Source organism: Sylvia atricapilla, chromosome 2 (genome assembly GCF_009819655.1).
Source record: "Sylvia atricapilla isolate bSylAtr1 chromosome 2, bSylAtr1.pri, whole genome shotgun sequence".
NCBI classification, from domain to species: domain Eukaryota; kingdom Metazoa; phylum Chordata; class Aves; order Passeriformes; family Sylviidae; genus Sylvia; species Sylvia atricapilla.
The window spans coordinates 25,937,872-25,952,360 of record NC_089141.1 but is presented as its reverse complement, the minus strand read 5'-3'; the positions used below and the strand labels follow the sequence as shown (position 1 = coordinate 25,952,360).

At 41.7% G+C, this 14,489-nt stretch overlaps 1 protein-coding gene across 1 annotated transcript in view; it reads right to left on the bottom strand.

Moving 5' to 3' along the window:
- Positions 1-1,012: 1,012 nt before the first annotated feature.
- Positions 1,013-14,489, bottom strand: part of EPHB6 (EPH receptor B6) — a 48,613-nt gene continuing 35,136 nt past the window's right edge. Inside the window, exons 6-16 of the mRNA XM_066341063.1 lie at positions 13,231-13,355; positions 12,061-12,223; positions 11,163-11,277; positions 8,379-8,434; positions 8,149-8,268; positions 7,496-7,743; positions 6,209-6,424; positions 5,020-5,169; positions 4,678-4,871; positions 3,347-3,502; positions 1,013-2,324 (exon numbers count right to left, since the gene is read on the bottom strand). Of these exons, the coding sequence (XP_066197160.1) occupies positions 2,216-2,324; positions 3,347-3,502; positions 4,678-4,871; positions 5,020-5,169; positions 6,209-6,424; positions 7,496-7,743; positions 8,149-8,268; positions 8,379-8,434; positions 11,163-11,277; positions 12,061-12,223; positions 13,231-13,355 (1,652 nt within the window). The 3' untranslated portion in view covers positions 1,013-2,215. The remainder of the gene's footprint in view (positions 2,325-3,346; positions 3,503-4,677; positions 4,872-5,019; positions 5,170-6,208; positions 6,425-7,495; positions 7,744-8,148; positions 8,269-8,378; positions 8,435-11,162; positions 11,278-12,060; positions 12,224-13,230; positions 13,356-14,489) is intronic.

Sequence of the window (14,489 nt, the reverse complement as noted above, 5' to 3'; positions counted from 1 at the left end):
CTGACCACTCAAGGCAAGGCAAAGAAAGGCTGCCTTTTTTCCCCAAATGGCACACAGAAATTCCAGAATACACTCATATATGAAGATGCATACATGCACTGTTGTCCTCTGGTGAATATATAGGGAAGGTGCTAGAGACCACAGATTCCCCTCAACATCTTGTGCTCAATATGCTTTCTGAAGAGGACAACACTTGTTCTGTCTCAGATGCCGTGGGTGGAGCTGACAGTCAGTCAGCATACATGTGACTGGATGTGTGAGTATTGCAAGTTTCCAGAAACCCCTTAAAAAGCACAGACTGAGATTTTCTATGTTGGACTCTAGTTGGATGTGATTTAGGGTTTTTTTAATCTTCACACTCTCTTTGTACTGTCATGAATGTTTTACTCATGTTTCCTTTTATTGTTTTTGTATTGACTTTTTTATATCTTGAAAAATGCACTGCTGTTCTCCCTTTTCAGCTAAAAAGATTAAAAATAACATTACTCTAATGCTGTAATAAAAAGTCTGAACTGCATTGGCTATTCCAGTGCAGCTATTCTAGAGCACCTCCCATGATATTATTGGACTCTTCAAACACTCTTAAACGTGGCTTCTTAAACGGGTCTTCAATTGTTAGGGTGACTGGGGGAATCTTTAAATCCATACAGGAGCAGTATGTGAAGAAGTTGTAATATTTCAACCTTGACAGCTGGAGAAATACATGACATTCATGTCTAGTTCACAGAGGAGCCAACAGAGGAGCACAGATCAGAACAACTAGGGTTATTTCCTTTCTAGACACACAGAGGGTCTCATAACCAGGGTCTTGTTTACTAGGGCCATTTCCATTTCCCTTCCTATGTGTTGATGAGGTAGACAAGTGTACAGTTCATGAGTTTTCCTCTCAAGCTCAACTTCATTGGGACAGATAGAGAGATACAGTCCCAAAGCTCTGCTTCTTCCCAAAGCAGATTTTCCCATAAGCAGGTACTAGGATACCAGATGTATCCTTTATCTGTCTGAAGGGATACATAAGCTCTGCCATTCTGGTCACCCTCATGTCCCTGTACTACACAACACTGTCGATCCCAAGAACATTGTTAGCCCTTTTTTAAGGACTGAAGTGTCTTTTCGGACTGGTATTATTCCCTGATCTCTCTTGACAAAAACTTGTGGAAGAGTTTCACCTCACTCATTCCAACTGTCTGTTTGAAGTTGACTACTGCATTATCTGCATTTTCTTCAAAATCAATATCCAAACAACTGTGTCTAATGGCTAGGGTGAGAAAAAGAGGAAGTATTTTTCAGCAGCAAAGGGTTTCAAATTTTTTCATCCTGCTTTTCATCTCAAGGGGCTCAGAAGAAAACAGAACCCAAAATATGGTTACTCAGGACTTCGGAGTATCACAGGTTATGCCTTTCCTCACAAGAATGGGCTTGTGAGGACCAGAACCTATTTGTTTCCTCCTTTACTTGCAGATCTTGCAGGATGGACTCTAAGAATTGTTATTTATTCATTCTGTTGCAGTCCCATAGAGATGGACTGTTCCTCACACCAGCATGAAAGATTAGCAATTCCCATCATGGAGCAGACCCAAGAACTGCACACGAAATAGCATTGAATTTCGAACCCTTTACTCTGAACCTGTTTACCAGGTGACATCTGTTTTTGCTTACCACATGCTGTGTACTAGCTGGAACTTCAGTTTTGAACTGAGCTGGCACACCAAGTGATAGCCTGATGCTCATCTCCATCTGAGGAATAATCTCTCACACCACGATGGCATTCTTCTGAAAAAAAATGCTAATTTTTTGTTGCCTTTATTATGTCTTTGCAGCTTTGCTGGGCTCTCAGCCATAAATAAAGCCTGCTGATGACTTTGTAAAGTTGTCAGATACCTTTTGTTGGCAGACAATAGGCAACAGGTGCTTGTGATGTGTCCAAGCCATTATTCCATCTCTGCCCCGTGTTATTATAACCTTCCCTCCCCAAACCCATTCCCAATGTATGACATCAGCCACATGTAATTGTCACCAGTCACTTAGTTCTGCTTCCAAATCATGGCAAGGCTTTGTTTTTGTTCATGGAACAGGACATGTAGTGTGCACTCTCTGGGTGCATTAAGTCTTCAAGTAGCATACCGACATCTTTTTTCTTACATTGAAAATCCCTCTGAATTCCCCCAGAACCTTTCCAGGGTTCGAGACTAGTGGAATGAGGATGATGTAAACATCACACTTCAACTGGTTCAAGTTGATTCAAGTGGACTCGCATGAGCTGGATGCTGTTTAGAATCTTCTTCTGGTGACCAACGAGGGTGATTCCAATACGCTGGATATCTCTGCAAAAGAGCAGAGGACAGAGAAGTTGCTAAAATGAACTGCTTGTTCTGAACAGTCTCAGTCCATTCTGCTGTCGATGCAAATCAATGTGCATGGATACATGTGTGTGCCTATCTGTGTCTGAGAAACAGCCGACAAGGCTTCTGCTCTTGCTTGACAAATGTGTGTGGGTGGAGGGGGTGTTGGCAGAACTTAGTAGGTACGAAAAAAAGCAGTGGAATTGGGCCATGAAAAGGATCAGAGGGCTGATCTCCTAGAGAAAAAAAAGAGAGCTGGAGCTGTTCGGCTAGAAGAGAAGGCTCCAGAAAGATCTTTCTCAATATATAAAGGGAACTTACAAGAAAGATGGAGAATGACTTTTTATCAGGCCCTGTAGAGACAGGACAAGGGACAGTGGTCTTAAACAGAAAGAAGGTAGGTTTAGATTGGAGATAAGAAAGGGTGGTGGAACATGGAAGCAGTTTTCCAGAAGTTGTTGATGTCCCGTTCCTATAAGCATCCAAGATCAGGTTGGACAGTGCTGTGAGCAACATCACGTAGTGAAAGTCGTCCTTGCTTATGGCAGGGGTGTTGGACTAGATGATCTTTAAAGGTCCCTTCCAACCCAAACCACTCTATGATTCTGAGAATGTTCATTTTCTTGGATTCTGTCTTTTACTTAACATTTCAACCCAGTATATGGTGTGGCTGGTTCTATACATCTACTAAAAGTGATTGTTATTACCTGTGCTAGCTGCCATGAATACTGATATAACAGGCTCTCTGCAGCACCAACACCACATTTTCTGACGCACACTGGATCAGGAGTAGTGCTTATAGGTACAGATCACAAGTGTATCACCGCATGGATGGTGTCCAGAGGCCCTTGTAATATGCAAGGAACAGTAGCTACTTTGCTTTGGCTTCCCTCTCCTTTTTCATGTGTATGTATTTTCCATATAAGCAGTTTCTCAGGCTGCTTTTACTTTCCGCATGGAAAACTCAGTGTCTGGTATCTGTTGCTCTCTGCTGTGTTACTTACTCGAGAGTCATGCGTGATATGACATCGAATGTAGCCAGACCAGCCTGGTCAAAGTTCTCCTTGTAGCGGCCCATCTTGATAGCATCCAACCACTCGTGGGCATTGCTGAGGGAAGGGAAATCTGGAGGACAGTTGCTCAGGAGAGGCTGAGATGGTCTGCAAAAGAGGCAGGTTCTAAAACCCAAGTTACCAGCATCAGCTGAGCACACTAGTAAAGTAAGAATTATGAGAGGGAGAAAATGCAGCCTCTGAAGATGACAGAATGAAGAACAATGACATTTGTTCTTCATGCCCTGACTCCCAAGTCTCACCTTGATGTGCTGTTTCTAGGCTTCGAATGTCCCTTTTTCTGCCTGAAAACAATCAACCAACCCAAGAAATTGATTCTCCCTTCCCATTGCCCATATTCTCTCAGGCACATTCTCTTCTTGTTGCCCAAGATCCTTCTGCACTCTCTTGGCCTAGACCGATTAGCTGGGCAAAGAACTCCAGTGAGGAGGTTTCTGAGAGACATAAGACATCTATACACCTTTTTACCTTTGTGACTATGTCTCCCTCTCCTAAATCTTTTCAGTCAGATAGTGACCTATGAGACAATGACTGTGTTGCTTCAGCTCCAACACCTACCCGATAAAAAACTGCAGTAAATGGTCAACGAGATGAATGCTTACATTAGACATTTGCTCTTTTCCTCATCATCTGAATCTGTCCGAAAGCTATAACACTCTTTATGTGCTGCTTTTAGTAAACTAAGCACCACTAGATACTTTTCCCCTCCCCCAGCTGTGGAGTACATTCCACTGAGACAAGATTTATAACCACAGGGAAAAACCCTCCAGGCCAGCAGGATGTAATTTCGTCATCAGCCCAGCAGCCAACGAACCTTGGCATCATTTATCCCTCCAGAGACTTCTTCTTTGCTGACCTCCTGCCTCTTGTTCCATCAGACTGCAAAATGCAGTTGGGAAAACATGGGATGTAAGCTGCAGTTCTAATCATTCTGATGTAGAGACTTCCTTCCCTCCATAAGCTAAGGTCTTCTTTTTCTTCATCATTTCTTGTGGTCACACAATATGGTGTGATCACAGACTATCTCATGCTGCTGCACCCAGATATGTCCCTCCCTTCATTCCCTATGATCCCTCAGTCATTCATCCTCAGTGCAACTTGAGATTTATCTCCTGTCATATTTAGCACTCAGGGCTCCCCATTAACTGAATCAGGATACACAGTTCTTCCAACCTGCTTCCTCTCTTTTTTTATGCTTCCTGTTCCTCATGATGCCTACTAAGAGACAAATTCTATCATTTTGCACTGAATCCCCATCTCACCTGCTCGTCCCAGTGCCAATGGCTTTGAGGGCTGATGGCTTGCGAATCATTTTATCCAGGGCACTGACTATTTGCTCAAATTTGGGTCTCTGGACCCGTTCCTTCTGCCAGCAGTCGAGCATCAGCAGGTGCAGAACAGTAGGGCAGTCTGGGGGTGGTGGCAGGCGATAGTCCTGGTCAATGGCATTGATTACCTGCAGGAAAACAAGAACAAAGCTTTATCACAACTGGGAAAATAAAAGACAAAAGAGCTTCAATAACTTGGAGTGTGTGGCTTTCTTCTGCTTGAACTCATACAGGACAGAGAGGCAGATGTACATCCTCACCACTTCTAGAACTTACATCCTGATTGGACATGTCCCAGTAAGGCCTCTCACCGTAGGACATCACCTCCCACATGACAATGCCATAGCTCCAGACATCACTGGAGGAGGTGAACTTGCGGTACTGGATGGCTTCAGGGGCAGTCCAGCGGATGGGGATTTTGCAGCCCTGAGAAGCAGACAGAAAGCAAGCAGAATGTAGTGAGGTAAGGACTGCTTGTGAAAACAACATCAATGAAACAATCGGCTGTTAGCAGCACAACACAACCCAGAGCACAAGGTGGCAGCCCTGTTGATTCTATCCTGGAAACATTGCTGGTTTAAATCACACTATGTTCAAGGTTTCCACCTTGTTTTACTGACAAGTATAAATGAAAAGAGAGAATCATGCCTACTTGCTGGTACAAATCCCATGATTTTATACTTTGACAGCTTTACTTTGCATCATTTCAAAGTGCATATAGCAAAATCCCCCTGAGTCACAATCATTTGGAAATCTAAAGCCATTTAAATGATGCCAAACTGCAGCACTAGGGAGAGATACACTGAGTAGCTAGCATTAACGCCTTTCTCTTTCCATCCTAACCTCTCTAACTGCAGGCATGACCGTAAGATGAAATATCATTCAGGTGCCGGGTCTTCAAAATGCACAGATCTAAAAATTGCTCCATTTTTCAGTGACTGAATTCCTCATCCCCTTCTTCTTCAATCCACCTGTTATACTCCCACCCCTTTTGTAGTATGTGTGACAGGTGTCACAACTTCACAGGCAATAAGCTCATTTGATGTTTGGTTGTAAGCTCATAAATACACTTAGGCCATTTATCTTTTCTGTAGGAAAAAACCTGACTCTTTCTTCAAAGAGTGGTAGTACAGGATTGTAAACCCTCCTTCAGTCCCTTATCCCTCCTATAAAAAGCTAATGAAAGGGGGAAGATAATAGCTACATCAGGCTGTGAGGTTTGACCTATTCACCATCATGCCACAGAGAACAGCACTGAGACTTCACATGGCAGAGTGGCTCAGATACTCAGCTATTTTAAACTTTTACTGCTTTGGAAGAAATAGCCCACAAGACAGGAGGCTCTGCTCCACACTTCTCTATGGTCTCGAGATGGACTAAAGAGGGTACACCAAACCACGGAGGAACAGAGGAAAAAATTCTATCTGTCAGCACTACAGTAACTCCCACCACAGCAGTGACTCACCAGACCCCCAGTGTAGGTGGGATTGGACGCATCATCCTCCAGGAAGCGGGACAACCCAAAGTCTGACACCTTGCACACCAGGTTACTGTTGACCAGGATGTTCCGTGCTGCCAGGTCACGATGCACGTAGTTCATGTCGGACAGGTAGCGCATGCCGGCTGCAATCCCCCGCAGCATTCCCACCAGCTGCAGCACACTGAACTGCCCTTCCTTCTGCTGCAAGGGAGCAGGCAAACACAGGCTCTCATCACCACGGAACGTGAAGCCAACAGGGGAGACTAACAAAGCAAGGTAACAGGGTGGATTTATGAACTTAGAGAGCACACATCTTCATTTCAGCCCAAATCTGAAGGTTCAAGGATGGCAAATTACAAAGGAGGGTGGGCTTAAAGCGATGAACCTCAAATAAAATCAGACATTGGTGACCTTTTCCTGAAGGCAAACCTCCTCTTGTGGCCACATCCCCCTTTAGTATCCTACACCTAACCTCACAAACTACTAATAAATGAATGTGCGCAGACAAAACTGCCTTTACTAAGATCTTCACAATGGCTTCCATGCAGTTCTACTCAAGGCATTCACGTGCTCTTCAAATTGTACCTGCCCAAACATTTGTGGCTGAATGAGCACATGAATCAATAAAAAAGGGGAAGTGAAGCAGCCATAATACATAGATTGTCCATTTTTGTGTTTCATTACTAGAAAACTCAAAATCCAAAAATAACTGCAAGTTTCATTACTTCATTACAATGTTGAAACTTGAAAATATTCTATGAAATAAAGTCTGAAAGACATTAGAAAGGAAAAATTTGGAACATGCACATAAGCAACTGAAAGGGCGTGTACAAGGATTTGGTACTGTTTACAATAATTACTGGAGTTGAAGACATCTAAAATACTGAAATTTTATATGGTTGTTGAGCCCTGGGAGTATTTTATGTGAAATAAAGTCTGAAATAATGTCTGAAAAACATTATTAGAAAGGAGAAATTTGGCACGTGCACATAAGCGACTGAAAGGGTGTGTACAAAGACTTGGTACTGTTCACAATAATTACTGGAGTCGAAGAAGTCAAAAATACTGACATTTTATATGGCTGTTGAGCCCTTGGAGTATTTTCACCATGCTGACCTGAAACCACTTACTGTGGCTATTTGCTATAATTTCAACTGCACCTAAAGAGGGCAACTGAGGGTTTAAGGAGACAGGAGTGAAAAGGAAGGACAGGTCTGAGACTGACACACAGCGAGATGTGGAGGTTAATGATTGTGGGAGACTCTGTGGTACCCTGAGGAAGGAATCCAGTGATCCATTCTCCATGAACTCCGTGACAATCATGACTGGTCGGCTCTTGGTGACCACCCCCTCCAGGTGGATGACATTGGGATGCTCAAACTGCCCCATGATGCTGGCTTCGCTCAGGAACTCCCGCCGCTGGTCCTCTGTGTAGCCAGACTTCAAGGTCTTAATAGCCACCATGTATTCACGCTTCCCTGGGTGTTTTAGGCGCCCAAAGCACACCTCTCCAAACTCTCCTGTCAGGCGGGGATGAAATACACCCCAAGTAAGGAAACCCAGCAATGGATTGTAGTCAGATGTACTAAAGCATTCTATTGTAGACAACTCTGGGTGATGCTTGGAAATAGGGCTATGGGATCATTTAGATTAAGGGGAAGTCTTTGGTGAAGGTTGGAGACTACTACATCTTCAGGGCTCAGATGAGGACTTTTGAGTCTTCAAAGGGTGTTTTAAACTTGATTTAGAGCCAGCATCTAAGGGTTAGTAGGTTAAAACAAATTTTGGTTAAAATTGTTTTAGATTTAGATATCCTGGGACACTTGATATACCATGGATCCATGGGTCCATTTCAGGCCAGTAGTATGCCAGGTCTCTAGGTGAACAAGAAGGCACTTTAAATAATCTGCAGATTCTCTCACTACCTGATCCAATGACCTCCTCAATCTTGATGAGGGACACATCAATCTCCTTGGCAAATTCTCGAATGGCTTCATTGGGATCTTCATAGGTTGAAGGATCAATGTAATACTTCACTCCAAGTCCTGCAGTGGGGGAAACAGCCCAAAACATCACCAGAATCAAACCCTGAGATACACAGGTGTTAATAAGTCCTGAAAAAAGACAGGCCCTTGCCATCTGTTGCTCAACTTACCTCGTGCACCAATATACTGCTGCAGGCGGTCTGTGTATGGAGTCTCTCGCCTTTTACTGCAGGACACAAAGGAAAGGAAAGTCAAAACACACACAAGAGTCTCTCATCAGATGCTGGGGTAGGCTTCTCAGTGCAAGGCTCAGAGAATCCTTGAAATTAGGGGAAGAAGATGGATGTTAGGATCCTGCCCATCTCCTGGTAACCAGTGCATGCTTGTTTTCTATGTGCTGGTTTTAATACCACTCTTGGCATCCCCACTTTAGAAATGACAAGTGATAGGGCTTCCAACACTATCCTGAAAAAGAATATTACAGTTTAATGTTACTGCCTTGGAAGTTTTCTTGCTATTCAGGTTAAATTTGCATTTTAATTTAATTTAATTACAACAAATTTTTCTTTTCAATTATAATGTATGCCGCCTTCTGTGATGCCTTTTAAGTTCTTCAAAAACATTCTAAGAGCTATTTACTCTAATGCTTAATATGTATAGGTCTTCCCCAATTATTTTTCCTCCTTGCTTTGTTTAACAGCATTTACTTTGGCCATTCTACTCATAAGTATGGTACCCAAACTAGACCACACAGACCCAAACAGATGGAAATCTGTTCCTTGATGTGACTTTTGCATGCGCAAATCAAAACAGGTATGGTCTTTATTATTTTAAGGTTTATTGCATATATGCATCTAATTTCCAGCAAGCGCAGGTCCTTCTCAGCATAGGCATTTCTCAGATTTCATTCTCCTTCTGAATGTGTATGATTCAATCATTTATTTCCCACACAATCTAATTATTTTAGAAGTTTCCTTTATTCTTTTTTGCACCAAATCTATTTGCCATTTTCAAGCTACTTCCTTTGTTCCAAGCAGTGCTCCTTTTTCTTTTTTAAAAAATGTACATTTCATGCTAGTTTCCAATCATCCTAATAGTTAGACCGGATTGTAAATCAAGCCCTACAGTATCCTGCAGTATCCCTGCTGTCTGCATGTATTTGTGTCAACTCATGTTTTGCTGTTTCAGCATGAGACCTTTTAGCTGCTGATTCAATTAGCATTTGAAGGCAAAGTATCATGAAACATTTTGTTACTTTTCTTTATGAACAAAAGTAATTCTGACATTCTAAGAGCTAACTATATCATTCTTACTTGTCAGACTTATCTTTTTAAATTCCGCTTTCAAAACCACTGACAGTTTTACCTTCAAAATTCTTTCTCTTGTGCAAAAAACTGCCTTTTCTGGGGGCCTATACCTAAGAACTCTAACTAGTTTTGAACCTGAAAGTTAGGTCTACAGTAATGGTTTTTACAGGTTATCTAACAAATTGATATTTTTCGATATAAAAAGCCAACAAAACAATTAGCTAAAATAGGTGTTTCACAGTGCATATTGCCTGAAAAATGTGTACCAACAATTTATAAAAACAAGTTAAAGTCATAGCATTTGACTCTACATATGTTCAACCTTTTAAAGAACTACTCATTTCATCTGGTGTTCCTCATTTTCTGCATATTCAAACTTACTTTTCTTATCAAGGACAAATTTAAAATAGAAATTTGGTATCTCCACTTTTTCTGAAAAACTGTCTATTAAATGTACACAATTCGTTAATGAATCTATTTTTAATGATATTTCCTCATATGTATATTTACAGATGCCATTAAAGTCTTTCCCCAACACAGTTTTCGTAATATTAACTTATTCTGGGTTTGGTTTATTTTTTTTTAGAAAAATATATGCTTTATTGAGTTGTGCACATAATATCACATTTCCAGCTGTAACAAGAAATTGTATTTTTAACAGTTCAAATCAATAAAAGGAGGCAACATTTCAAACATAACATTATTTGATAATTCTTTTCTTTCCTGAAAGAAAAATATTAAAAGAGAATATACACAGGAGGAGAAAACAAATGTAGAAAAGGGAAGAGAGCAAAAAAGAAATCATTAAAACTAGATGTCACTTTCTAAAGTTAAGTAGTTTGTACATTTTTTTAGGTCAGCAGAAAAAGCTAAAAAGTCCCTCTTGTGCAGAGGCACAGTAGAGCAAAGATACAGAAATCCATTACTGACAATCTAGGGGATTAAGTTCAAACCTCAGTAAATTCAAAGAGTAGGTAATGACTGTTTCTTTTCTTCAAATAACAAAACCCCCACTGTTTACTTTTGTACCTCTACAAAAATAACAACCCTTACTTTTTCTCTTTATTTTTTTTTCTGTAACAGATTATCTCTACAATCTTTTATGTGTCCTTTATTCTTTCTGAAATGGAAAGTGGCATTTGCTTTCTTTAACCTATATTTTATGAGCTAGTGTTCAATGGAACCATTTGGGTTGTACAGATTTTATTCTTCAGCAAATGAGCCCTTGTCTCATGTCCATGTGAAAGGGTATTTATCACCTCCTAAATAACTATATATGCATACCTATTCCACCAGTCCTTCTCCACTATATTGTTTCATTCTCCACTTGCTTGCCTAAAATGCAATTTACAGTCCCTCCTTCACAGCAATGCATTTAAATACCTTTTGAGTACAGCTTTGAAGTGCTTTCCTTGTGTGCGTATTGCTAACTAGCCAAATATCAGCTAAGTACATGAGTGGTTTACCAAAGGAGAGGCTCCTCAGATAAGAGTAATGGGGCAGGATCTCTCCTTAATTAGAGAATGGCATCTCAAGGACATCTGGATAAATGCAGATCAGGCTGTTCCCCTTGGGACGGGGTTATGTTGCAGGGGGGTAAGGAAGTTCCACTGTCTGAAGTGCACATGAGCAGGTCAAGGAATTCACCTCTTGAAGATGATGGCAAGGATGGCAATGGCAGCAATTACCAAGAAGGCCAGACCCCCGAGTGCTGAGCCCACGATCAGTGGCAGCCGGTCCTGCACCATCTCTGAGCGCTCCCCTGGCAAGGAAGACACACACATGCACACAGATGCTGAGGACAGGAACTGTGCAGAGTTTCTCTTCTGCTCACTTAGATCTCACCCATAACTCCATCCCTACCAGCCCCTTTGCTCCCCAGTCACTGTGCTTCTCCAGTGCCTCCTTTCCTATGTCTGAAAAGCCAGTGCTCCCTCTGAATCCACTTTCTCTTCCCCTGGTCCATTGACAGCTGACAAGCCACTTAAGCACAGGCTAGTTCTAAACCTGAGCCGTGATCCCACTGTCCCCTATTAATGCAGCTTGCTGGTGACATACTTGAGTACCTTTGATCCATACCAAAAGGATGGTGATCTTGCTAGAAGGCAAGCTTCTGCACATATGCCTGTGTCCCATCTACCTTTGTGTTCTGCGTCCCACCTGTCTTTTAGACATTTCACAGAGCTTGCAGCTGTAAAATGTCCCTTGACAGCTGAGAGCCAAACTACAGCAGTGTATATTGCTATGTACTGCCACATCCCCCTGAAGAGATTTTTAATGGCGCACACTGCACCTGCTGGTCAGAGGCACAGAGGCAACAAGGAGCAGGGCTGGGGCATATGGCAGTAGCATAAACAATATTGTCCGACAGCATGAAGCTTCTCTGAGTCAACAAATCTGCGTATGCAAATTATTATAAACAGAAATACAAGTTGAGTAGGAGTGCCTGGTAGCAGTCCTCCAGAGGATAAGCCAAAACACTCAGGGACACAGGCAAGTGGAAGGTGATCATGTGCAGACCGTGGCACAAAATGGCAGTGCTTACCTCCAGTTAAAGTCTGGAAGTACATCTTCCCACTGTAAGGGCCATAGCCGACGGCTGTCCTGGCACGCACTTGGAAGGCATAGATCTTGCCTGGGCTCAGGTTCAATATCGTGGCCATGTTGGTCTCACTAGTTAAGGTCAGTGAATTCTCCTCATCTTCTGCCTAAGAATGTCAATGACCAAAAAAGAATGTGAAACTTCTGCCTACACTGCTCACTCTCCTCATCAAGGCATGACAGTTTCCATGTCAACCCAATATTCTTTGAACCTCTGCGGAGCCTCCCAACAACAGCTGCCATTCCAGACCTTACTTCTCGCACACTACTTATTCATTACTGCTGCTTTCATTCCCCCAGGCCTTGGCTTCCCAAAAAGCTCTGCTAAAGACTCAATCTGAACAAAAATGAAAGACAAAACTTTGTCCTGTAGTTCACTTTCTATAAACTCGAAACTCATGCACTGTCCTAGGAGAATTCAGAGCAAGAACTCGTGTAAAGCTGTATCCAGGAAGCTGCTACACATGCTATCACAAATAGCAGTCCTTTTTACCACTAAAAAATAGTAGCCCTGCCAAATCCTGCAAAGATATTTATGTGAAAGATCAGTAATAGGGGAGTTTTTCTGAACAGCCCCACACATCTTTTCCCCTCAAGTCAGATGGATTAGGAGTCACAAGACATGTGAATGGAGGACAAACTCGTATTTTGCTGCTCTGTAATTCCAGGACACAAAGAGTCATTTGCCACTTAGTGAATCAAAGAGTGCATGCCTCCAAATAAAATTTCTTAGAGATGTCTGTCCAGGCATAAATGGGGACATGAGACTTCTCCTCATAAATAAATGACAGACTTGCAGTGAATCTAATTCCAGTAAACATACTTAGAAACTTCAGCTCCTTCCACTGTTACCTCCGTCAGGTGATACTAAACTTACTGTTAGCAGCTATTAAGCTTTAACAAGTGCCTTCTCTTTTCCTAAAATGCGCCTTGTTCCTAGATGTTTCCAAGTTGGCAAATGCAGATAGACTGATGTTAGATGACATGTATATCACAAACTTCTTTTAAAGTTTGTTCCTTCCTCATAACGGAAGCATCTTTTTTCCACCTTGTTCATCCTGATGCAGGGGTGCATCTCCCAGACAGAAAATGCTCAGTGTCACTTTTTGCTCACCTTGTCAAAGTAGCGTAGCTGGTAATCCAGGATGATCCCATTGGGCTGGTCTGGCTGAGGCCACGACAGTGTGATGCTATTGGTAGTACGACTCACCTGATGCATCATAGGCACAGCAGAGGGGACTGGAATAAAAGACAAAAAAGAGAGATTACAAAGGGATAAACTTGAAATATGACTGAATATTCCATGAGATGAGTTAGTAAGTTAGGCCAGCTCTTCCTTTAATTCTCCTTAATTTGCATTATGAAGTATTTTGTAAAATAACCAGAAGAAATCCAGGCACAATACTACTCAGCTGGGAGACAGTTATTGACAAGTCAGACTGAAAGAAAATGAAGAAATCCACAGCCAAATGATTATGCACAGGAGTTAAGAAATTATCTATACCATAGCTGCAATACAATTGTGATCTGCAAATGTGCATTTTTTACATGCAAGATGAGGAGGCGCTCCATGCCACTGCCTTGTTTTAAGATCACGCTTGGACAAAGAGTATGACAGTTGTCAGAACAAAAGCAGAGAGAGCACGTTATTTCTCTTTCTGCCTCTTCCCCAGACTATTAGTCTTTTCCTGAGGGAAAAATATCAAGTATGGCCTACCAGAGTTGTGGAGACCTTGCCTATAAAGCATTCTGGAGAATGGAAATCCACTTCTATCAAAACCATCTATGAACCCATGTGCACACGCATGCACACTCTCCGGGTCTGTGCAAAAGCTAAGACTCTATGAGTTTAGAGAGGGAAGAGATTTCCAAGCAAAAATTTCAGTAAAATTTTACTGTCTTTTCACAAAGCTCTTCTCAAGTTTTGCTTTCTCTCTGCAAAGAAAATTTCATGTTGCCAAGAAACCTACAGGTAAGCAGCTAGAGTATCCTCATTTTCCTAATGAGTGCAATATTTTCAGCAACATTTAAATTTTCCAGAAAAAGCATACCAATGAAAAGCTGCCACCAAACCCCACTGGTTTTAGAAAATAGACATAAACTTCCTTGATGTGAAGAATGAAGCAGAGACATTTGGCGAATGATCAAAACCTGCAGAATGGCATTTTCTTCCCTCATTAATCATGAAAAAGATAAAAGGATTGTTTTTAATAACAAGATAAAATTATTCTGAAAAACATATTTCAGATGGGCTTCAAACAGCTCAGGCAAGTGGGAACTAATTTAAAAATGTAAATGAAACAAAATAAGAGTCTAAGCAATAAAATGCTTTCTCTCCTCGTTACTGCTTTTATTTTTTACCATTGCTTGTCC